The sequence below is a fragment of the Crocodylus siamensis genome, chromosome 3, assembly GCF_052110815.1.
Source record: "Crocodylus siamensis isolate JL-2025a chromosome 3, ASM5211081v1, whole genome shotgun sequence".
In the NCBI taxonomy this organism is placed as follows: domain Eukaryota; kingdom Metazoa; phylum Chordata; order Crocodylia; family Crocodylidae; genus Crocodylus; species Crocodylus siamensis.
In genome coordinates, this window is record NC_143397.1 from 99,018,948 (window position 1) to 99,044,109 (window position 25,162).

General features: G+C 42.9%; 1 protein-coding gene across 1 annotated transcript in view; it reads right to left on the bottom strand.

Annotated features, from left to right (window-relative positions):
* The window catches only part of SHOC1 (shortage in chiasmata 1), a 99,524-nt gene that overhangs the window by 23,940 nt on the left and 50,422 nt on the right, over positions 1 to 25,162 (bottom strand). The window contains exons 16-22 of the mRNA XM_090037653.1: positions 24,486 to 24,979; positions 22,292 to 22,447; positions 19,313 to 19,489; positions 15,241 to 15,348; positions 11,738 to 11,925; positions 1,088 to 1,160; positions 125 to 194 (exon numbers count right to left, since the gene is read on the bottom strand). Coding sequence (XP_089893779.1) covers positions 125 to 194; positions 1,088 to 1,160; positions 11,738 to 11,925; positions 15,241 to 15,348; positions 19,313 to 19,489; positions 22,292 to 22,447; positions 24,486 to 24,979 — 1,266 coding nt within the window. The remainder of the gene's footprint in view (positions 1 to 124; positions 195 to 1,087; positions 1,161 to 11,737; positions 11,926 to 15,240; positions 15,349 to 19,312; positions 19,490 to 22,291; positions 22,448 to 24,485; positions 24,980 to 25,162) is intronic.

Here is a 25,162-nt window from a genome sequence, read left to right on the forward strand (position 1 = left end):
AATCCTGAAATTCATACTCTAGACTTAGACAAAACTCCCACTGAAATGAACAGGAGTTTCAATGACATTACCCTAGGGAGGGGTCTTTATGATATGAACTGCGAAAACTATGAATTCTACACACCTGCTAATGACACTTTTGCACTCTAACAAAGCTCCTCTCTTCTCAGGATTCAAATCCATGGTTTTTAAACCTGTTTAGAAGGAATGAAAAACTCAAGAGACTGAGCAGATATTCTACTGGTATGAACTGACAGGTGACAACAAGCAGCAAATGCAGACCAAGTCAGAATGTGATAATCCTCAGGAGTACTGTCTGGGCAACACAGGCAGTTGTCAATCGTCTCAAGTTTTGCTGGTCTAGCAAACACAGTGACCTATTTTTGGAGCCTTGCAAATCTGTGCCTGTGCTGGAGTGTATTCTAGAGTCTCATAATACCTGGAGCAAGCATGCTGCTTAGCTAAGAAATGTTTCTCATTGACTTAAAATAAGCAAGCAGAGCCTTGTGGAAAGCAAAGGTATTTTATTCTGTTCCTCTTTCATTCCTCTCATGGATATAGAAATATAACCAAAGATGTAGCTAACAAGCTGCAGAGGATGAGACACAATGTGTATTCCATATAAAATTCCTCTTTAGTCAGTGTCTCTAGCACATATATTTAACCAATTTGCATCAAGAAGCAAGTGTTTATTATTATACTATGGCAAATATACCCTCAGCTTTTTGTTAAAAGGCAGCAGTCTTTTTCTAAAGAATTTATTATATAAGACAAAACAAGTAAGAACAATTCAATAGAATGGCATGGTGAGGGTGGTGTGCAGACCAACCAAGAAACATTTTATGTGAAAAATGGGTTTTAAAGAGTATTACTGAAAGAAGCCCCTGGTAGGCTGTTCTGAGGACAAGCAATGTCAAAGGAGGCACAGAAACAGGAGTGGAAAAGAGAATAGAAGGAAGAATGATATTCATGTATGAAAGGAGGCAAGTGGGATGAGATGTACTCAAAGATATAAGAAAGATCAGACTGGGGAACAGTTTTGATGTCTTAACTATTATACACAAGAACACGCACATGCAGCATTTACCTTCTATTGAAGTAAGCATGTCAATGAGGGCAGCCTTTTCACTATCTGAGTCCATTCTTGTTATTATTAAAACCTGTCATAAGGAAGGAAATGAAGATTTTAAAAGCTGCCTTTTCAGTTAGTACACTCCTCCCACCCCACTACCTTGCATATATTCTCCAAAGTAGGCTCCATAAAAATGTACCCTGTAGAAATTTTCTGAAGGATAGTTATGGGCCTGCCACTAAAAAACACTGCCTGGATGGGGCTCTGAAAGGAGACTCAGAACCAGGAATAAACATATGTTGGGAAAAAATCACGAACTTGAATATTCAAACACGAAGAAAGAGCAGTGAAAGATATTACCTGAATTGCAGTTAAGGAAACTGATCCTCACTACAACAACTGGATGGACCATTAAAGGGGATGAGAGCTTCAGACCAGTCCTAAACTTCACACTGAACACTTTGGAAGTTTTGCAGTGGATTTTAAGGGACTCCTGGGAACTCTTTCCCCAAAAAATGTCATCTCTAAACTGATGAACTGTTTGGGAAGATTTCCCTGGCTTATAATGGAGTGCATATTAAATGATCTTTGTCTAAGATAACTTATCCCTTATGAAATAATGCTGAAGACCAAATCTTTTTACTTTCCAAAGGCCCAAAATGCACCAATGGCAGATATTTTTTAATGATTTACAGTTGGAGAAGAGATTAATCTTCATTCCCTGGTCCAAATTGCCCAAGTTGAACCCTGTGCTATGTAGCCAAAATATAATTTTCAACATGAATGCTGTGTGCCCCTGGCAGCTGCGAAGGCATGGCAGTGCTGGTGGCAGGAGCGCGGCAGTGGTAAGTGGGGAGACGCTGCTGGCACTATCGGCGGCACAAGGGGGCGGGGGGAGGCGGGGTGGTAAGCACTGATCAGGGGTCGGCAACAACCCGTTGGCACTGTCGACAGTGTCAGTGCCGCCTCTTTGTAGGGGCTGCAGTGCCATGCTCGGGGGTGTACGTGCACCTGCATACATCCCTTACATGTCGCCACTGATTTTCAGGAATCAGCTGTAAAGATTGTCAAATACAGCAGCAATGGAAGCACCACACATTAAGCTGTAGACAGGATGATCCTAGTAGCTCAGCAGATCTTAGAGGTTCTCCTTGGTGCACTTTATAGACCTGATTTTTAAGAGGGTCTCAACTGTTCCTCCACTTTTGTACCCAAAAATCAACTAGAGGAACTAGTGATAATATTTGCATATCTATCTCTGATTTATGGGCACAGTAAAGTAGCTGGATGTGTCAGTGTTGTCACTGTGTTAAATACTTCCATAAGAACTTATAATTTTTCAGGCCTATAACACATCAGGGTTCTAGAGGTGGCCGTGACATCCCCTGGTGGCTCTGCAACCATGCCCTACTCCACCCTTAGGGTACTTTGGTGTTATTTGTAATATATAGGGAAGCTGCCCACAGGCCTTTGCTAGGCCTCAGTCCCACTGGACCCCGTCAGTCTGTGCTTGTGCCCAGGCCCTTGCTGAGTTTCACTTCAATACACTGTGTCCAGCAGGACACCCAGAGCTTTAAAGGCTAAATGCATGGCTCCAATGCTTCTCCTTTACGAAACCCAATGCTTCACAGGTGTTACGTAGATGTTATTCCACGTGTGGGGCTTCAGCCTCCTCAGCCTCTGTCCCTTTAATCTCACTAGGCCATCTAGCCTGGGCCCACTGAATCGGACCTGGCTTTGAGGCTCTAGTTCTGTTTGTCCCTTCTGTCACCAGGCCCTTGGTCCCTGCCTGCTGGGCCCCAGGCCCCTGTGTGGTTGTGCCCTGGCTCTGGGCCCCTGGCCTCTGTGTGCTTGAGCCTGCCCCTGGCAAGGCTCAGGGCAGTTGAGTGCCCCCTGGGCACTAATGAAGCTCCCCTTCCAGTTTCATCCCAAACCACGGGCAGAAACAGTAACATAAATCATAAGCTCCCGGGATAGAACATAAACAACAAAGTAGCAGCCCTCTGTCCCTTAACAGGACAAACCTTTACCCTTAATATATATAGCATTCCTCCTAACCAGGGTACTTCACAAGTTCCCTGAGCCTCCTTGTTCCTGTAGGCAGTAAAATGGTCAGTTCAACACCCCTGGCTGGCTCCCCTAGGCAGGAGCTCCTTTCCCTGTGGCAGCCATGGAGAGACTCCCCTTTCAGGCCCAGCCTTGGGCTTATATGCTCCCAGGGCCCCGCCTACATCCAGTCAGCTGACCGCTTGCAGGTGTCTGCTGACTGCCTCCTTTGCCCTGTTGTATAGGCCACCGGCAGCTGCGGTGCCCTGGCTGGGCTGCCTTTATCTTCAAGTAACAGAGAGCCCTGTTACAAGGCCCTGTGGTTAAGTTTGTTTTTTTAATGGGTTCTTAATATTTGGCTTTTCAAACCTGAGAGCACCCATGCACTCTTACTGACTATACTAGGAACTTCTGAGGATTTGTCATTATTATACTTAAATCTGCATTTACATGACTAAATCAATTACCTAATTTTCAAAAGCTGAGACTCAATAGCTCCCTTTAAAGTCAAAGGCCCTAATTTTGGGAAATGATTTTTTGAAATCTTGGTCTTCTTTTTTTCTTGCCTTCCAGTATGGTCTCATTCATTACCACATCAAGTGCTGACCTAAATTATGTTTTTAGTGATATCATACTGCTGCTGAGCAATCATAAATACAAATGATAATGCAAAAGAGACAGTAACATTAATAAACTCATCTGTAGCAGGTCCATCATAGTCTATTAGGAATGTTTTGCTTACCAGGCAACTTTCAATTATATCTTGCATCAATATAAATTTTCACTAATACAATACAGAAATATAACAAGATTATCATATTTTCCATGGCATTAGCCAATACTAATGATACAACAGAAGAGTGCTTATGTATTGTAACTTTCATATATCTTTAATACAGGAATACGCTGGGACACACTAAACACTCTAAAATGAATGCAAGTAAAGAGTATATTTTTATTCTAAACATAAACAAGATCATATACACACCTATACTGCACAAATTAACATGCATATATCCTAGTCTTGTTTAAGGGCTATCACAGGCAAGTCAAACCCCAGATATAGCTGAACACTTTTTAAGACTTTAAAACCCAAACCCAGTAAAGAACAGAAATGATGCCAAGTATTGTTCAGTAGCTTAGTGAAGGAGATTAAGGGCTGATATGATGACAACAACATTCTCCCACAATTTCTACTGGCCAGTAACTAATATAGGAGAAACCCTGGTTTCAGAAGGCAAATGTGCATTATACCCTCCTAAGTAAGGGAACAGTCAACTTAGAGAAAGCATTTAGAGAGAAAGAGGCCAGCCTCAAAATGATTAACAAAGTTTTGGTCATAATCTGATGCCTTACCACAGACTGGGTGCATCTACATGTGCAAATAATCTGGGAGCAGTTTACTCTAAAGTACTCTACAGTAAACTCTCCCAGGCACACATCTACACATGCAGGAATGCAGGAGCAGATTTGCTGTTGCTAGCAGCAGACTGCTGTCACTCCCTGTGGCTCTGCAGCCGGGGGAGTGCTAGGCTCCCCCTGGGTCCTAGCCCAGGGGTTGGCGGGGAGCAGGGGGCGAGGAGACATCTGTCTCCTGGTGGGGGCTGGGACATTGTTGCTGTCCCCACAATGTCCTCCTGCCCCATCAGCAGGGAGCTGCCAGTCCCTGATCTGCAATAATCGCAGGGCCAGGGTTGGGAGATAAGGATCTCCCAGTGCTGGCCCTATGACTGCAGAGCTGATGCTGGGCTAAAAGAATCTCCCAGCACCAGCCCCACAACCACAGGGCTTGAGCTGGGAGATCAGGATCTCACTGGCCCCATGACTGCAGAGCTCAGGCTGGAAGATAAGACTCTCCCAGCCTGGGTTTGCGGGGCGTGGAATTTAGGCACAAGCTAAGTAAGCTACAGTTTAGGGCCTCATATTATGAGGGGCCTCTAAATACGAAAAAAAAATACAGTGAAACCTCACAAGTCTGGCATGCTCAGGACTGAGCACGTGCTGGAAATTTGAAAATGCCAGTTTTTTTTAAACCAGCACTGTAGCTGGTCGTGGAGCTGGGAAGGGTTGCGGGGGTAGTGGCTGCTGGTCCAAAAGCACCAGCCACATGCAGAGTAGTGGTGCAGGGTGCTTAATGGAGGTGGCAGCACCCATGTGCAAACTTCTCCTGCCACTTCTGGGCTGGCAGTGGGGAGCGGCAGCTGGTCCTGAAGCAGTAGGGCCAGATTCTTGAGGTTATACTGTAATATGAAGTTTCAAGTTTTACATAATCAGTTGTTAAAAATGAAGAGGGCTTTTGAAAGTGGATGTCAGAAGGGAAAAAAGAAGCAGCTGATTGAAGGGCAGCTAAAACAATTACTGAAAGTTGACAGTGATTTCACTGTAATAAAGGAAGAACCTCATACGCAAGAGAGTAATCCAGGACCACAGGAACCACAGGCATCCACCTTTTCTGCTAGGACAGATTATACAGATGTGAATGTGACTACTACACCTGAGAATGTTACAGAGCCTGAAATCCCAGCTGAAAAAAGTAGATACACAAAGTCCAATGATCTTGGTCTCTGGGGTGTCTTGACCGAGGGGGGTATTTCATTCTGGATACAGAAAGGTCCCCCAGAGTGTTGACATTGGAACAGCCCATTTGAGAACTCGAAGCGGTCACTCAAAAACCAAATTAGATATTGTTCAAATGGTCTATTTCTTTCAACAAAAGTTAAGGGTGAAAAATACAATCAGTAGTGGCTGTTATACTCTCCAACAGCTGGTTGTGTTTACTGTTTTGTCTGCAAGCTCTTCTCAACATCATCGACAGCACCGGCTAGTGATGGGTTTAATGACTGACGAAACCCTGTCGGAATTCAAAATCATGAGAACTCTGAGGATCATAGAACAGCATTGCTTACATATTTGATGAGGCAATGTGGGTTAACCTTGGATTCACACCTGGAGGAACTGATGAAAAAGGATCAAGAGTACTGGAAGCATGTACTTGAATGTGTTATTGCAGTTGTATGCATGTTAGCAGAATGTGGATTAGCTTTTAGGGGAGGGGGAGGCAATGAAGTTTGGCTCACAGCATAACAGGAATTTTCTTGGCTTGATAGAACTCACAGTTGCTGCCACACGATGCTACTGCACAGTAGTCTCAGGCTACTGAGCAGTCAGTGTCTTGTGTAGGTGAGGCCAGTGACTGCAAAATGATAGAGTTCAAGATCTTAAGGGGAGGAGAGCAGCAGGATAAAGATACTGGACATCAGAAAACAGATTTTAGCAAATTAAGGGAACTGGTGGGCAGGATCTCTGGTTGGCAAGTCTGAGGGTGTGGTGACAAGAAGCCCTCACAGGCACCAAGGAGGGCTGGGACAGACCCAGGTGTTCCTGGGGGGAGTGAGCAAGCCCTCTGTACCCCAGCAAACTTACCGCCAAGATGAGTGGGAGCAGAGCAGGAGCTGCGTGAGCCAGTGTTGCGCTGGCTCTTCAAGGCATCATCAGGGCTGGAAGGGACCTCGAGAGATCATCGAGTCCAGCCCCCTGCCCAAAGGGCAGGAAGTCAGCTGGGGTCATAGGATCCCAGCAAGATAAGCATCCAATTTACTCTTGAAGGTGTTCAATGTAGGTGCTTGAACCACCTCCACTGGCAGACTGTTCCAGACCTTGGGGGCTCGGACAGTAAAGAAATTCTTCCTTATGTCCAGCCTGAAACGGTCTTGCAGGAGTTTGTGACCATTCGACCTCGTCATCTCTTGGCGCGCTCTGGTGAACAAACGTTCCCCCAGATCCTGGTGGTCACCCCTGATAAACCTATAGGCGGCCATCAGATCACCCCTGAGCCTACGCTTTTCCAGGCTAAAGAGTCCCATGTCTCTCAGCCTATCATCGTAAGATCTGTTTTCCTGACCTCTGATCATGTGCGTGGCTCTCCTCTGGACTCTCTCAAGCTTCTCCACATCCTTTTTGAATTGTGGAGCCCAAAACTGGACGCAGTACTCCAGCTGCGGCCTCACTAAGGCCGAGTACAAGGGGAGAATGACGTCCCGGGATTTGCTCGAGAAGCATCTATGGATGCAAGCCAGCATTTTGGTCACTTTATTAGCCGCAGCATCGCATTGCAGGCTCATGTTCATCTTGTGGTCAATGATGACCCCCAAGTCTCTTTCTTCTGTAGTGCTATCCAACGTAGCACTGCTGAGCCTATAAGGGTGCTGCAGGTTTTTCCTCCCAAGGTGGAGAACCTTGCATTTTTTGGTGTTAAACACCATGAGGTTCTCGTCTGCCCATTTGCTGAGCTTGTCCAGGTCAGCCTGGATCACCCGCCTATCTTCTGGCGTGGATGCTTTGCCCCAACGTTTGGTGTCATCGGCGAACTTGGCCAGTCCACTCCTGACTCCAATGCCCACATCATTAATGAAGATGTTGAACAGTATGGGTCCAAGGACAAAGCCTTGAGGGACCCCACTGGTCACAGGGCACCACGATGAGTGACTGCCATCAATTACAACCCTCTGGGTCCGACCACGGAGCCAATTTCCCAGCCAGTGGATCGTGGTGGAGCCAAGGCCACAACTGGCCAGTTTGGCCAAGAGGTGATCATGGGATACCAAGCGGCTGTTTCCTGGGCAGGGAGGTGGCCAGCTGATTGCAGCAGCTGCTGCTGCTGCTACTGCTGCTGCTGCAGAGACTGTAAAAACCCTGCCAGAAGCTGGCAGAAAGAGGGGAGAGAAAGCCAGCTGGGAGCACGCCTTGCAGGCAGTGGCTCCAGAGGCTGGTAGTGACGGCCCTGAAGACAATGCCCCACATCAAAGGAAGTGGAGCAGTGTCAGGCATTAGGCTGGGGACAGACAATCCCCAGCCCCTCAATTATGAGGCTTATATAAGCATGTCTCTCTCAGAGGGGAGAGGATGCTAAACACCCGGGGCTTGGCCCTTTGAGATCAGGGACTGAGGCTCCAGAGGCATTAACATCCAGGCGACCGGCTGGTTTGCCGAAGCTGATGCCAGATCCCATAGTAAAGGGGTGTATAGAGATCAGTGGAGCAATGAGCGGAAGACCCAAGTGGTTGGTGAGTGCATGGGGTGTAGGGGAGGCGGAGCCCTGAGGAACACTGTGGCAGTCCTGTGAGTACCCCATCTTTGGGTCAATAGGGGAAGAAGAACACCACTGAACCCACACCTTCTCTTCAGGTACCAAGTTGTGCCACGCGAGTTGGGAGATCCTGACCAAGGGGGCGGTGGTACTCACAGCATCCACTAGAGATGCCATAGAGGGGAAAAGACGTCCAGGAGAGCTGGCTGTACTTTAAGGAGGCCCTCTTATGGGCACAGGAGCAACCTATCCTGATGTGATGGAAGAATGAAAAGTGCAATAGGAGACCAGCCAGGCTAGACAGCAATATCTTCAATGAGTTGGAACTCAAAAAGGAAATGAACAAAAAGTAGAAACTAGATCATATTACAAGGGAAGAGTAGAAGAATATCATATCAATGTGCAGGGAGAAAATTAGGACAGCCAAGACACAATTTGGGAAGCAGCTGGCAACAAAAATAAAAGGCAATAAATAGGTATTCTACAAGTATGTCCAGAGGAAGACCAGAAAAACAACAGGTCTCCTACAGAATGTGGAAGGCAGCAGAAAAAGCCAAAGTATTTAATACCTTTTATACATCAGTCTTCACAAAGTATGTACCTGATGATGAGTGCAATTGGCAGCAAAGTTAGGGAAGGAGACAATCAGTTTAGAGCAATGGCAGACCAGTTTAGGGATTACTTAGGGAAGCTAGATGTTTTCAAGTCATCAGGGCCAGACAGAATGTGCCCAAGGGTGCTGAAGGAATTGGCTGAGGTAATTTCATAGCTATTGGCTATCCTCTTTGAGAACTCATACAAGTCAGTGAGGTCCTGGATGACTGGAAAAGGGCAAATATTGTGCCCATCTTTATGAAAGGGAAAAGGAGGAACTAGGAAACTACAGACCATGCAGCCTGACTTCAATACTTGGAAAGATCACGGAGCACGCCTTTAAGGAATCTATTCTGAAGCATCTAGAAGAGTACAAAGTGATGAGAAACAGCCAGCATGGATTCGCCATGAGCAAGTCGTGCCTGATCAACCTGATTTTCTTCTATGATAAAGTGACAGGCTCTGTGGATGGGGGGAGAGCAGTTGATGTGATATACCTTGACTGTAGCAAGGGTGTTGGTTGTAGCCATGTCGGTTTAAGGATGTAGGCAGACAAAGTTCTTTGGATAAATCTGATATCTTTTATTAGACCAACTCAAATAGTTGGAAAAATTCTTCTTTGAAAGTTTGCAAAGAAGACATTTGCCAACTATTTTAGTTGGTATAATAAAAGATATCAGATTTACCCAAAGAACCTTGCCTTGACTATAGCAAGGCTTTTGACACTGTTTCTCATGAAATTTTCCTTTAATGAGCTAAGGAAATACCTACTAGACAAAAGTACTATGAGGTGAATATGTAACTGGTTAGATCATCAACCTCAATGAGTAGTCTTCAATGGCTCAATGTCTAGTCGGAAGGAGGTATCAAGTGGGGTTCTCCAGGAGTCTGTCCTGGGTCCATTGTTTAATATCTTAATTCGTCATTTGATTGATGATATTGAGTGCACATGTTGTGTGGTTTTGCAAATGCTCTAAGGCAGGGAACCAGAATGACTGGGATAGCTTGGAGAAATGGTCCACAATCAGATGAGATACAGCAAGGACAAGTGCAAAGTTCTGCACTTGGGATGGAATAATTGCATGTAAAAATATAGTTTTGGGAATGATGGGCTAGGCTGCAGTACTGCAGTGAGCAGTTTGGGGCCACAATGGACCATAAGCTGAATATGAGTCAACAGTATGCTCTTGTTGCCAAAAAAAATCAACAGTATACTAGGCTGTGTTAACGGAAGTGTCACTTGCTAATCAAGGGAGATGATTCTTCCACTCTGTTTAGCGTTGGTGAGGCCTCACCTCTGGGCCCCACACTTCAAGAAAGATGTGGAAAGAGTCCAGTGTAGAGCAACAAAATGATTAGGGACCTGGGAGGCAGAATTTATGGGGAAAGGCTGAAAGAACTGGGGCTCTTTAATCTGAAGAAGAGAAGACTGAAGGAGTATACCCTTGGTTTGATAAGAGTCTTCAAATACCTGAAGAGTGATTACAGACAGAATAGAGATGGACTTTTCTTTGTGACTATAGGGAACAGGACTAAGAGCAATGGCCTCAAGCTGCAATAGGGAAAATTTAGGTTGAAGATGAGGAAGAACTTTATTGTGGAAAGCTCTCAGTTTACTTTTTTCCAAAATAAATGAAAAGCTACAATCATTCTGGTAAGTGTTGAGGCAGGAGAAGGTAAGAAAGGAAAGCAAATCAACAAGCTTTGGTTTCATTTACAAGTAGTCCTCCAAAGATCAAGTACCATACAAAACAATAGTCTAAAATATTTTTCTGTCTTGTTCCTTCCACCCACTTTTATTATGTGATATGCATTATGTAAATAACCTGATCAAAGATCTGGTGATAAGGATAGTAGTTTGCAGCTGCTTATGGGTAACTGGTGCCTCTTGAGTCAGTGACCAGGGGGTGGGGGTGGGGGGGTCCCTTAGCTGTCAGTTGCACTCACCAAAAAGTGGCTGTGCCACTTCCAGAAGTCCCACAGCCAGTGCTCGCAGGGGAGGCACTGGTGCTCCTGCCTGCCCCCCTGCCTAAACATGGAGCATGGCCTAACAGGGACTGCACCAGTGCTTTCAGGGGGTGCATGTGCACCCCCATATACCCCCTACACATTGCCACTGCATCTGCTCTTGCTGGGGGATTTACATATAGATAAGATCAACAAGAACAACCATATTGTAAGATGAACGTATCTTGGATAGTTAGGTTCAAATTTTTCCATGTTCCTATGCCCCAATTAGCTGCAGTTGCTATAACAATCTCTTTATGGCTATTTGCTAATGATCTCAATTACAGTAACCTGAAGACTGTTAAATTATGCCTGGGGACTGGGCTGGTGCTCACATATCCCAGAAACAGGGAAGTGTAAAATGTGGCTTAAAGCCAGCATTTGCACACATATCTCATCCAGTGCCCCATGGCTACAGATAAGGTTTGGGGCCTTCAATGTCTAAAACCAGATTGTAATTTTCAACAAGAGATACACAAGACAAAGAAAACTATAGTGCTGTGCACTCAGAAAAAAAAGAGCAAAACCCTCTAGGTTGAAATGGAGCCTTGTTTGGGACCACTTCATTTTCAGTACTGATGACTAATTACATATTCACTTTGGTTGATGAACCTGTATGCAGGTGGGTGGGCAATATATGGATCTCTTATCTATGCTAGCTGGGGGCAGAGACAAGCAGACATGAAGGGAGAAGGTACTTGTGCATGATAAAAGCATTGTGCAAATTATATCATTCTCAGAGCAAGGGGGGATTCAGTGAAGGAATCACTAGAGCTCCTGAAGGTGTGCAGTTTTATATCCTTTACATGGAGGCATTCTAAATTAGAAAGACAAATACACAATTTCCTGTTGTAAGCCAACTCCAACTTAATAAGATTTTTTTATAATCATGGCTGTAGTCTAAAGTAATTTTATTTGTCTGAATTTTTAACCTTATGCTCCTGTTCCTCTGTATTACTCTGCATCCAGTTTAACATATGATGGTGAAGTGCTATTAATTTGGGGTTGGTTTCATGCTTTTTCTGCCTGCTAAACTGTATGATCTCCAGCTGTCTCCAAATGTTATCCAAACAAGAACCAAAGATGCTTTTATAGATATCCCTTGCCTTGGACAAATACCCTGTTTAAAAAGAGACAAGTAATTATTTAAATCTGACATTTCACAAACTTTGCAATAGCAAAAGGGGGAAAAAAAGAAAACTGTTCTGATTTCCTTACTCTACACAACCTTTTCCTTCATTTAAAGGTGACGTATAAAGGAAAGCTGAACATTTGGCCATGCAGAATACTCCCATTACTTGGGTCCTGGACTTTTTAAGCATACAAAAAACTTCTTAAAAATCCATCTAGCTCTTCCTCTATTGGCTGATTGCAGACTGCCTCTGGATATTCCAGAACATAGCATTATGGAATTTCAGATACTGGACAATTAAGCTGTGATACTGAAGCAGCCTGTAGGGATTTTTCTTATATGCCACTTCCTTCAGAGCTCTGTGCTTTCACTTACAATACACTAAAAAGTTTAAATTATCTGCATCCCAACTGTTGGCTCATTATTACAGTTATTTTTAATACCTGTAATGTGTCTGAGAGATGCACTTCATGTATCAACAATTAAATTGAAGCAGATCAGGAGACTTCAAGTTATAATACGAGAGTATTTAATAAAGTAATGGCAATTTTGAAATAAAGCATTCTTCTCCTCCTGATATTTATTCTCCACTTGAACACTGACTTTTGGGACTGTGAATCTTCATAATGGAGGCCATGTGTGTATTCTGATAAATCTGTGCATGAACTCATATTACACTGTAGTGGAAATGAACACCTGAAATAGGACCTTGTGATTTCAGGTGTGAAATAAGAAGGAAATCAACTCTTATATCCTGATCCTTAATTTTACCAGAGCGGGCGAAACAGATGTAGAAACTGATGTTGTCTTTGTGCCACTATAAGCACTGGCACAAAGGCTAAGCAAACATATCCATACCTCTTGTCATGCTACAAATACCCAAAATTTGTGGCTGTGACAGGCAATATCAATTTCTGCTGCTTTATTGTGGCTAGAGGTGCGCGAAGCGGGCTGTATTCGATTTGGATTTGGATTTGGATTCAGCCCGATTCAGGGGACAGTGATTCTAGTCACTGATTTGGATCACTGTTTCAATTTGATTCAGCCGAATCCAAATCTGAAGATTCGATTCTGATTCGGAGAATCAGCGATTCAGCCATAGACACAGCTTTATATGTTTTTTCTATGTACCTTGAGGTACCAGGCACAGCTTGTGAACGCTGAGATGATGGGGCAGGTGGAATGTCCCATTGGAGCATGGGGGCCCCCTCATGCTTGGTGGCAGACCCCCCCCTTCTGTGTCTCCCAGCTCAGTGATCAGCTGTGGGGGGACTCTGGGTGCCCCTCCAGACCCAGGAGGCACCAGCTGCTGAGCCAGGGGGCGGGTCCCCGGTGCGCTCTGCAGCGGACTCGGAAGTGGACCGGAAGTACTTCTGGTCACCTTAAGGTCTGCCGCTGAACGCACTGAGGACCCCCCATGGTCCTGTGGGATGCTCCATCTGCCCCACCATCACAGTGTTCACGAGCTGTGCCTGGTACCTGGAGGTATATAGGTGTCTGAATCGTCAAATCTCTCTGAATTGAATCGGAGGCTTAATGGGTCTCCTGATTCGATTCTGATTCAGAGATACGGTAGCTGAACTGGGCTGAATCCTCTCCGAATCGAATTGGCAACTGAAGCTTCGCACAGCCTTAATTGTGGCAGACATTTGTAGGTTTATGGTGGGAGAGCACTGTCAGCCTAGAGCCACCTGCACTCTCCAGCCACCCCAGGCTAGTGGTCTTGGGGCTTCAGGGGCCTGATCCTGCATGCCCTGGGAATTTCTGCACAGGATCAGGCTCCTTGAGACTTGTGGGTGCCTGCCCAGCTCTTCCCTCTTCCAGAGGCAGATCCTGAGGGCATGTCTCAGTAAGTGGGGAAACCCCAACTTTCCCCACTTACCAAGATATGATCAGGAGACTGGTAAGTAAGAAAAGCTGGCCAGGTGCTCCCAGGGCTTGAGAGCTCCAATCCTGCTCAGGAGTTCTCAGGGAGCACAGGATTGGGACCCTCAAGTACCCAGAGTACTTGTCTGGAGTGGCTGGACAGCGCGGGCTGTGACAATATGGATGTCTGTTTCCTTGGCTTTAGTGCTTCCATAACATTTTTTATGGCAGCACAAAGGTGATGAAAGGCAATGTCTAATTTCACAGGTAGGGTCTGTTTGTTTCCCCAGTGGATTGAGACCCCTGCAGAGAAGCTGGTCCTGTCTACAGAAGACTGCGCTACAGGAAATGACAGGATAAAGCTAGGTGAGGCACCCACCATTGCCAGTTTCAACCACACCAGAAGCAGAGATCTTAAGAGCAGCAGCAGGGGGTGCTCCCTACATGACTTTACCAACTCTTCCTGTGTTTGGTGCCTGCATCATGGAAGCAGGTGCACAAGGCCACACATATCACTGATGTTCTCTGGGGTACCTGGGAAGCAGTACAGACATACCTTTAGTCACAAAAGAATATATGAATTCCAACTGGGTGTACACTATTCTGAACACTAAACATTGAACAAAGCACTCATTGTTGATAGTCATTTGCTTACGTCATTTTTTCATGTTTCCCAGTTAACTCAGAGATAACAATGCAAAATTCAGTATTCAGGGAGTTTGAGCAAAACCAGATATAATGCAACTGTGTGAAATTGTCTTAGCTGTTTCTTGGCTAAATCTGTGCTGTACTAGCACTTTTGCTGCTAAACAGCATTTTTGTTACATGTCAGTCATACCTGCCAAAGAAAGGCAACTTGCCCTGAACTGGTGTTTAATGAGTGTACGAAAGCAATGAAGCAGAAATAGGTTGAAGCTGTAAGATGAGATGTGATAAGAGTCTAATGATAGATATCCCAGAGTCAAGACTGAAACAAAGATTGGAGGACTCCATGGCATATTGCAGGAATGGCCAGCCTGCAGCATGAGTACCACAAGTGGCACAGGTAGACTGTGTGGCACCTGGCAGATTAGGAAGCAGACAGACAGCACAGCAGCCAACAGAACAGAAAGCAGAGGAAGGGATCAGGCAGGGAGCCCACAATAAGAAGCAGAAAGCAAAGGAGAGGGCTGGGCAGAGAATACAGAATAGGGAGCAGAAAGCAGAGCAGCAGACTGGCATTCGGGGTGGGGTTGGGTTAATTTGTTATATACCTACCAGAAAGGTTGACCGACACCCACCCTCCTCCCCACCCTGCCCCCAGCATACTGAATATCAGAGAGAGGTATGGCATCAAGCTCAGCTATACTGAATATCAGCCAGCAACATTTTGGTGGTAACCTACCAAGCTGCAGAGATAATAAAGAGGGAATACACTTGTTTGTTGTTAATACTAACCTAATGCTCTGTCCAATTCACACATTAACAGGAGATCTCTAACTGTTACCAGTAGGTGTATTTGGGCAGCATGTTTGAACAGCTTTAATTCCTTCTCACTTGTTTTTCCTGTACAAAATAAACTTTTTTTAATCCATGCATGGTTTGCATAGAAACTCCAGAAACTATATTGCTTAAATTAAATTATACAAAGGAAGCCGATGTCTCAGAATAAGTCCCTCACAATTACATTCATATGAATTCAAACATGTTCTTCCTGTGGATCTTAGCAATGCAAACACAGTTATGTATGTAGATGAAGCAAACATTTTACCTCAGTTAAACTACCTGTGTGAGATCTGTAGTAGTCTAACTGCTTGGATTATGTTCATTCTCATCCACCAGAAGGAGACAGATTATTAAATACTTTAATTATATTATACCTCTACTTAAATACAAAGATCTATCCTTTCAGACTTCAACTGTAGTTCCCAAGAAATCTGGCTGACTTCATTCTTTGACATTCAGTAAACAACCTCAAACTACCAATGGTAACCTGAATTCACACTTTTCAGAGAAAATATGCATTAAAATTTGAACCATTAAAATTCTATTCCTAATGGAAGATGGTCTGGATTGGTATAGTATATTAAAAGAAAGAAAAGGAACATTTAAAGAAAAGAGGGAATTTCCTCTTCAGTTTTTAATACAAATCCAGACATACAAGAACTCCCAATCTGGAATCTCAAAGCAGCTCATATATTAGACTACAGGAGGGATTTGGATTTAATATCTGTTCAGTCCACCCTCATGCCAAAGGCTACCCTTAGTGGAAGCCTGAATATATTTCTGTAATATTTGGGCAAAGGTACATCCAGGTGTCAGTCTGATTTTCAAAACTTTAACAAAAATACTGACTTAATTTTTCTGATTCCATTTTCCTTGCAGTAACATAAACTTTCCTGATTAACACCTTATCCACTTTGATTGAGTAGATTTAGACATTACTCATCTTTTCTTTGGCCCTTGGATCAAAACAGATCTTCACTGAACTCTGTTACTTGCTCTGGGAAAATCTGCAAGGAGCTATGTATGACCTAGCAAAGAATCCTTCTTCCTTTCATATTTGTTACTTATAAGCAGAATGTAAGTAAAGAAATTTGCCTAATTCAGATAAAATGCAAATGGTATTTTAGTCTTAAATTTGGTGTAAATGGAGTTTTTGAACCTTCTCCCTAGTGGCAGAATTCTGGGCCTGGGTTGTTACACACCAGGCTACCTATTTAAAACCTGAAAGAGCTTCCTGGCAGATGTTGCCTCTAATGTGGACAAACATAGCTAGAATATTTGAAACTTCTTCTCTTGTCAGTTTGGCATTGATCTGATTTTCAGTCTGGGTGGCAAACAAATGCAACCTCTAAGTCAGGTCCTTTTGAGCTGTAGTCCAGATATCCACAGATCTCATGAGCCAATCATGAAAACATAGAATCATAGAAGTAGGGTCCGAAGTCCGGCCCCCTGCCTGGGCGGGAGAAAAAAATGGACTCAAATGATCGCAGCTAGGTAGGTATCAAGCCTCCTCTTAAAGACCCCCAGAGTAGGAGCCAGCCCCACTTCCCTTGGAAGTTGGTTCCAGATCCTAGCAGCCCCAACGGTGAAGTAGTTCTTGTGGATGTCTAATCTAAACCTACTCTCCAACAACTTCTGGCCGTTATTCCTTGTTATGCCAGGGGGTGCTAGGGGAAACAAGGTCTCTCTCAAAGCCTTCTGGACCCCCCTAGGGGACCAGATCAGACAGGGAGTAGTAAGCCTTGTCCACTACTCCAAAGAATAGCTTGGCTATGAAGGATTTTGTTTTACTGCCCACTATTTCAGTCAGAAAAACCTGTTCACTGACATAGGTAATGCTGCAAACCAAATAACGTGGACAAAAATAGGAAGACTATTGTTAGGCTGGAATGTCATATCTGGTTTCTGATGTTTTGCTCATTTTCTCTAACCATTCAACTGAGTGTGGAGAAACATAGACTTCCTTTAAAATTACTCTTAATTTAAACTAAAGACTGACAAAGATCTCTCAATCCTTTAAGGGGGTCTGATAATGCTCTACCCACTTCTCTGTAACTTGATGCAGTATTTGTGAGTCCTTTGATGGAAGTATATAGCTATAGTTCTCTCTCAGCATATGTGTTTGTTCTCTGAAACAACTCTGTTAACAATTTGCTTCACTGGCCATTGTGAAAAATGAAGTGAACTTTGATATATCCTTTATTTAGTTTTTCTCTTGATCCCAGTGTACTAAAAAATGTTATTTTCTTCACAGTCTTCCTCACTAACATTTTCCAGTATATGTTGCTTTTTGTATTTTGAAAAACACATTAAACAAACACATTTGCTTCAACCATAACCTACAGAAGTTCATAACTTACTTTGCTGATTTTTTAAAATTAAGAACCTTTTTATTGATAGGGTGGCAAGTTCTTTACCCATGTCAGAAGATAAATTAGAATTAGACAAACTACATGTACTATAGTCCATCTCAGAGTTTATAAGCAACCTTAGTCATTCTTCATTTAGCTCCCATCTAGTCAAGCAGACATGACAAAAATAGCCACCAAACACAAAGAAAAAGACAACAAAAATACATACTGGTATATTACAGTGTGTGGGAATACGAATTAAAACATTTCTTCAGTGTATAATTAACCAGGACCAAATATTTTATACACATCTAAAATGTCCTTAAATTAGATTTGGACTAATGTGTTCTTAATATTAAGGCCTGTGCATTAGTAAAACAATATGGAAAATAAAGTTTGTGTGAAAGGGGCAAACTCCCAGGCCTGGTCCAATACTAGCCTGCCACCTGTCTATGGGCAAAATGCCCGCCTCACTCCCCTGCCATGCCTTCATTGTTAGATAAGTAAAAAAGATGGTTTTAGATGGGAGGCTGCCCTTTGAGCACTGTGACCATGACAAAGGGTGGTTCCTACCTCCCCCTACTATCCCCCATGCATCACTGATGACATACAGTTTGTTATACCTCCAGTCTGAGGTCAGGCCAAACTCAGTACATAGTTAGGCCTCTAGCATACTGCCCTATTCAGGGCCTCATACACACCACCCCACTCTTACTGGGGCCTCTGACACCCTGCTGCTCTCACCAGACCTCTCTCACACTGCCCTGTCATGGGCTGCATACACCCTGCCCTGCTCCCTTATGTCATGAGTGACCATGTGGGCCATCAGGCTCATCTCTTCACTCCTCGGCCAGCCCTGGTGCAGCCTTTTGGGATTCTCCCGTGACCCTCATCTGAATGATGGATGGGCAATTAGCCAAACTCTGGGCTAACTTCTCCCCTAGCCCCTCACTGGGCCACTTCGCCTCTTTCTTGGGCTGTCACTCTGCCCCTGTACTGGGGCCCAGGGTCTTATAAGCCTGCAGGCTCAGGTGCCTCTCAATAGGTGTGCCTGGCCCCAACTCCTGAGTCTTATAGCCGTATAGGCTCAGGTGCCTCATAGTAAGTGTGCCTAGCCCCACTCTGCCACCAATAACCCACCAGATAGTAGGGGCTGGGGTTAAGATGCCACTACCTACCTTTCACCAGAGAGGTAACTGACCTGGCATTTCTTGGTGACTCCCTTGCCACTAGGACTCCCACCAGGCCACCCTTCCCCAGCAGTTTCAGGTCGTGCCAAGGACCAGGAGCCTCCTGCCACCCCCATAGCCCCAGCCCTTACCCCCAAGATGTTCCAGGAGCAGCAGCTCAGCCAGGTGGTGTTACTCCCTTGGTGGGTAGCTGCAAATAGCTGCTCCGGCTCTAAAATGACCACTCTCATCAAGCACCTGCTGGCTGCTTGCTCCAGTCCTTAAAGTGATAGGCACCCAAAAGGTGCTCTGTCACAGTCTGTATTAATGAAGCTCTTTTGGGAAAGAAAAGTCAGTTACCATCATCCCATAAAATAAGAAACTGTTGAAAACCCTGTCAGTGATTTGTTAAATTCACTCAAACCCATTACAAATGAAACCTCATTATTACCGATGAAGAACACACTGCATTTTGAGAGGTGTTAATAGCCACATCAATCCTACCTTGTTTAAAATCATCACAGATCACTTTCTCCTGCTGTCTTAAGAAGAATCTAGTGTGGTCAAATTTAATGGCAGCAAACCTCCAACTCTCTGAGGCAAGCATGCCAAGATCCATCAATGCTTTTAGAACAGGAGTGGCGGCAGCTGCTAAGATGTGGTATGCCTGGCACTGGCCCTCTAGTTAACACAAATTAAAAAAAGGTGATGCAGTTTGGTTACCCCGATGCTGTTGAATAAAGTAGTCAAAATGTCTTCCATAACAACAACAAAAAAGATGTCTTCAAGAAATCTGCAACCCTTGCTAAACTTTTAACTTTTTAATAGTTTCTTAATGACTGTTTCAGAAGACACAACTTTTTATGGCAACTGACATACATTCATTTAATGGCACAATGGGAGCTGATCCCTGATCCCAACAACTGTGCCTCCTGCCATGCCACATGTGCATGGAAGGGTGCATGATTTCAGGATCAGGGATCAGATCCCAATGGTGCCATTATTACCTCCCAGTGCAGGGGGAGCTGGACTCCCTCTGAATTGGCAAGTTGAAAGCTGGTTGTCTACAGCCCAGATTAACTCAAACCATCATGGGGCCAGAACCAACAATCAGCTGATTTTTGGTCTAGTCTCAGGACTGAACTGAGGCCAATTCAACAATCTGGTGCAGTCTCAAGGCTAAGACAATCAGCTGACTGTTGGTCCCAGCCCTGGGACTGCACAAGAACCAGTTGCAGACCCCAATGCCTTTCCAGGGCTAGGACCAGCAAGGGACCACATTAGGGCTGGCTCAAGACTCTGTGGTCCCAGGACCGGGACTGCACCAGTCTTAAGCCACCTCTAGTTACCCGCCATATGTTCAATTTAAAGAGCAATGGAAATCAGCCACAGAAATGTTATACCTATTTTATGAAATATTTTTGTGGCTGGTTTCTGGTTTTGTTGCATCATTACTTCCTTGAATATGTAGCAGAATTACTATTTATGAGGTGGTTAACAGGGTAATCACAACTTAATTGTAACACCTGCCAGGGGCTTAAGATACAACCAAGCTTTCATAGCATCAGGTTTCAGTAAGGTAACAGAAAAAGTGAAGAATTTCAATCTACTGCTGATGTTGAATTAGCTAGATGTTATTAGGTGGTCATTACCTAATGTGATTGTTCAGTTGATCACAAGGACAACTTGTCATTTTTTTACTTTTCAGGGTTTATCATTTCATTGTAAAAATACCTCAAACTGACTTGCCAGGTTTGACACATTTCAGTAGCTGATACTCTTTTTTGCTATCGTGTGGTCTCATTATGATTAGTTAGTATTTGTTAACACTTTAAAGAAGTGGAACATTATGATAAGTATTCATTATCAGCAACTCTAGTTCTGTATTCTTTGTGGTCAAATGCTGTGTTTTTGCTAGTCAACACAATATAATTTAATTAATTCATTAATGTATTAACCAAACATTTTCTTTTTAAAGTGCTCTAATATTTCCAGTAATGCACCATTAATGTTTCATTGTTTTTACAAATGTGGTTGTGTGTGGCTTTCTATTCTCTCTTGCATTGGATCAAGTTTGCTTCTGACTGAAGAACTGCTTTATGTATAATGGCACTATGTCAAAATGTCACCATATTTCAGAGACTAGCATGTAACAGTCCATCATATTTTATAGCACCTGAGGATAATTAGGTTGTTTCTGCTGATTGATGAAGGCTTTATTTTCAGTTGCATTGAAAACTTTTGTTTCCTGACTTACAAAGAAAAAGCATCTGGTTTTAGGTCCTGCTTCATCACTGATTATCAAATTTTACATCAAACAAGTCATTGGGTAAAACCAGAAATTATCTTGAGAGTTGTGATTAGCATCCAAGCTCCCCACTTGCAATTAATGTGCAGCAATAAACTCCAGTGAATATTGTTCCAGAGTTTGTTGCTCCTGGGTGCTGTGTTTGAACATGCTCCAAGGCCTGCAGGACATTGATCTGGGTTGCAGCAGTCCCAGCAGGTGGGGGACCCGCAGAGGTCAGCCTGATAGCTTGCGGCTGCTTTCACCTGACTCAGTGTGCTGCAGAGAGGGAAGCTGAGGTACAAGGGTGCTTCACTGTATGGCTAGCTAGTAGGCAGTCCCTGTACTGAAGAACCCTTGTGCCTCAGCCAGCCCTGTAAGCATCTACATGTGCACTGCCGTGGAGCAAGAAACTGCGCTATAGGGCAGTACTTGTGTTTACAAGTACTAACCTATTGTGGAGTTAATTAGTTTTACTGCACAAGTAGATGCCAAGAAATTTACTGCAGAGCTAATTAGTCTACTCTGCAGTAAACATCTCATGTAGAGGCACTCACAGTCATGTTCCTTCCTGCTTGCACTCTTTCTAGTCCCTGGAATCTTGCATTCTTTTCTACCCAATAACAGAGCTCCACAGCAGGGTCAGAGACTGCTTCTCCCAACCCACCTAAGCCTACAGCCTGGTGGTTACTCAGATCCTGAGATGTTTTTAGCTATGTATTATATGCCCTCCTGACATGCAAACCTATGCATATGCCATTGTTTTAAGGACATTTTCTATTGAGATTAGTCCTAGCTTTCTTTCATTTTCCCTTTTTCTTCTCAAACATCCAAGCAAAGAATAGATGCAAAACTAATACATTTGTGTTTGTTCCTCAGTGTTTCAATATACAATATGGGGACTCTTACTTTTAGTTTGACTTCTAGTATCAGAATTTTCTCAGTTCTGGCATCATTCAAAACTATTTATTTTTCAAATGTTGTTATTATCTGCCAGGCTTGCAATGGAACTTTGTTGGATGGACTCCCATGCACAAAATGGCAGAAGGAACCACCCACATAAACTTCTGCAGCATAAGGACTTGAACACAGAATGAAACTGGTTTCCACATTAGTTTTGTACAGGTAGAAATTATTTTATATAAATCTGTATTCCAATAAAAATAATTTAACAGCTTAAATCAAAAATTTGATACCTGAGGCTTGAACTTGGATTGAAACTCTGTCTTGAGTCTCCTGTTCTGGTTTCTTTTTCAGCACAGCCTTACAAGCAGCCGGAACGTCTTGTTTAAGAATTTGTGAACGCTCTTCTTCAATTTCGAGAACTAAAGCATTGACCATAACATTGATACCTAATTATCACAACAGCCCAAAGAATTAACTATATTTCTTAACATGTATCTCTACTTGCTAATAAGCTCAGGTACCACAGAGCAATAATTTTTGTTTTTACTCTTGAAAAAAGACAATAGTTTATTTTTACCCTTTATACCCCCCAGGTGTTCCTACTTCTTGGCTGCAGTCACTTGCTACAGGGGCCAGATTATGTTTAAAGAAAGTGGGTTCTGTCAGATCTAAAATGCAGTTATTTTTTGTTTGTTACAGAGATCCTGACCCTGGAAAACTTTGGGAAGCTGCCTCTACAATTCTATTGTTTCCACAGAGAAACACTCCTTAATGAGCATTAGGTCAAGAAAGCTGTGGAGTGGAAGGACATTTGTGCAACCACTCATTTATTCAGTGTATGGCATGGCGGGTCTGACTAAAGTCATAAGGAAGTTAGAAATATGAGGGAAGAGAAGGATAATACAAAGGTTGGAAAAAACTTATTTAAAGGAGTCTGTTCTGAAGGAGTCCCTTCATTTCCACTTCTTTGCAGCTGTTCCCTTAGTGTCTTTAGCACCTCAGTACCTCATTTTTTTCTTTTTCTCCTGCTCATCCCTCTATAAATATTATATGCAAATAACATTCTAAATTAAAAAAAAAAATTACAAGGGGAATGCAAGGGGGTTTATTTATTGGGGGACAGTAGATCTTCAATCAATATAGCCACTTTTTAAAAGGGACTTTACTGATCATGTGACGCAATAGCATCAAATACTATTAGTACTTAGTATTAAAAACACTGTTAGTATTTAGCATGAAATATTGTTGTATTATTTCTACATGAATGATACAAAATTTCCAGTTTCCCAAGAGCCTATACATTCAGGTATCAGTAATACACAACACTTCAGCTAAATTATAAGCATTTACTACTTCATGATACATTTAATTTAGCTAACCTCCACAACTATTAACAAGGATTTACATCTACAGTTATTCTGGACACTGTAACACACCCAGAACATCTGCTTAGAGATGTAGTTCCAGGTAGAGTTCACTAGATGGTAACATTGGACCTCAGTTCAGATGCCTTCATTTCGTATGTTTAGGACAGGGATTAACATTTTTATAAGCTCTGAAAGGATTCTGTATGTGTATCAAAGGAAAACAAGAAGAGATTATTTTACTTTAAAATTTGTACCCAAGTTCTTAGAAATAATTAGTTTTCTAAAATTATGTAAGGGTTCAATTAAAATCTGTATTAAGGACTTAACATCCTAGGCCCATTTTATGGTATTATAATGATGACTGAAAAGATTTGCATCACTACCTTTTTTTTTTGCCCAGTGTATAACACTCACATGTAGGTATGTAAATTTTATTAAAGCTTTGCTAAACCAGACACTTGCAGCATTTTATTTTCAGTGTGATTTTACTTTGAAAAGTGATTGTATATACATGCCATTGCCTTTCAATGACTTCTTTTGCAAAAGTGCTCAATTAACAAATTAGACTTACTTTCTACCTATTAATCTCATGCTCAGCCTGCAACCTGGGCTTCCTTCTCATGCATCAACTCCCAGCAAACCATATTCTGCCTCTTCGACTCCTGTTCAGCCTCACTGAGTCATTAGGTTTGCACAAGTTTAAGTGATTGGAACAATTTTGTTGGCAGAAGGGTTGGGGAGGGAGGCAAGAAGGGAAGAAGGACAATCTAACTCACTCTTTGAGATCTACTGGTTCTGTAGGACTAAAAAATAGAAAGCAGCAGAAACTTTATCATAGAAAATAATGGACTGGACAGAACACACACAGGGAGCCAAGCTTGTGAGCAAAGGTACTATTTTCACAATCACCTTTCATAGTTGAGCCTAACTTTAATATATTATTAAGGCAATAAATAAAAGGGTACCACCATAGATGAAATATCACACGAATAGAAATTTCACCAAGTGTTCATCCCATGTAATTCCACTGACTTTGGTATAGTTACACCCAATTTACAGTTATGTAAGACAGAAGAATCAGGCTCAGAATAATGACTGGACAGAACAGTTCACCTACCCTGTTTTTGACCAGCCACATTATTCTTTTCTTCATTTTCGATAAGTACATGCTTAGATCTCAGCATAATGAAGTTGCTCAAAAGGTCAGAACCATCATCACATTTTCTGGTCAGTTCAGCTGGTATATTCCTTTCATTTCTCGAAGAGCTGTTTGGTTCAAAAGATACTTCCTTACAGCTGAGGGATTCAAGGTTATTCTTGTCTTCTTTCTCTTGGTTTAGGAAATGTGTTGGTCTTTCTGTCTTATTTTGCTCTATCTCTTCTCTTGTTAGCTTTTCAGCAGGTATACTTACATCATGTATGACACCACATTGTGCTGCCTTCATATGTAATGGAGAGCACTGGTTTTTCTTTTGAGGTGTGAAATGTAGATTTGTTGTTTTGTCCTTGTGATGTGCACCAGCAGAAAACAATCCTTGGTTACTAATGGAATTATTTTCTTCAAGCAATCCTGAAAGAAAATAAAATATTTCCCTGTAGTTTTGAATTCTCCTAGTAAGGAACCACACCTTTGAAGAACTTATAACTCATGATAGTGGACTTGCTCTTGGTACGATTGTACTGATTACTCTATTGTACTGATCATGTTATCTCCAGGTAACAACAAACTTGGAAGAACAGAAAGCAAGAATTCCATTATAGAAAATAATGTAAGTGCTTTCAAACATTTTCTCC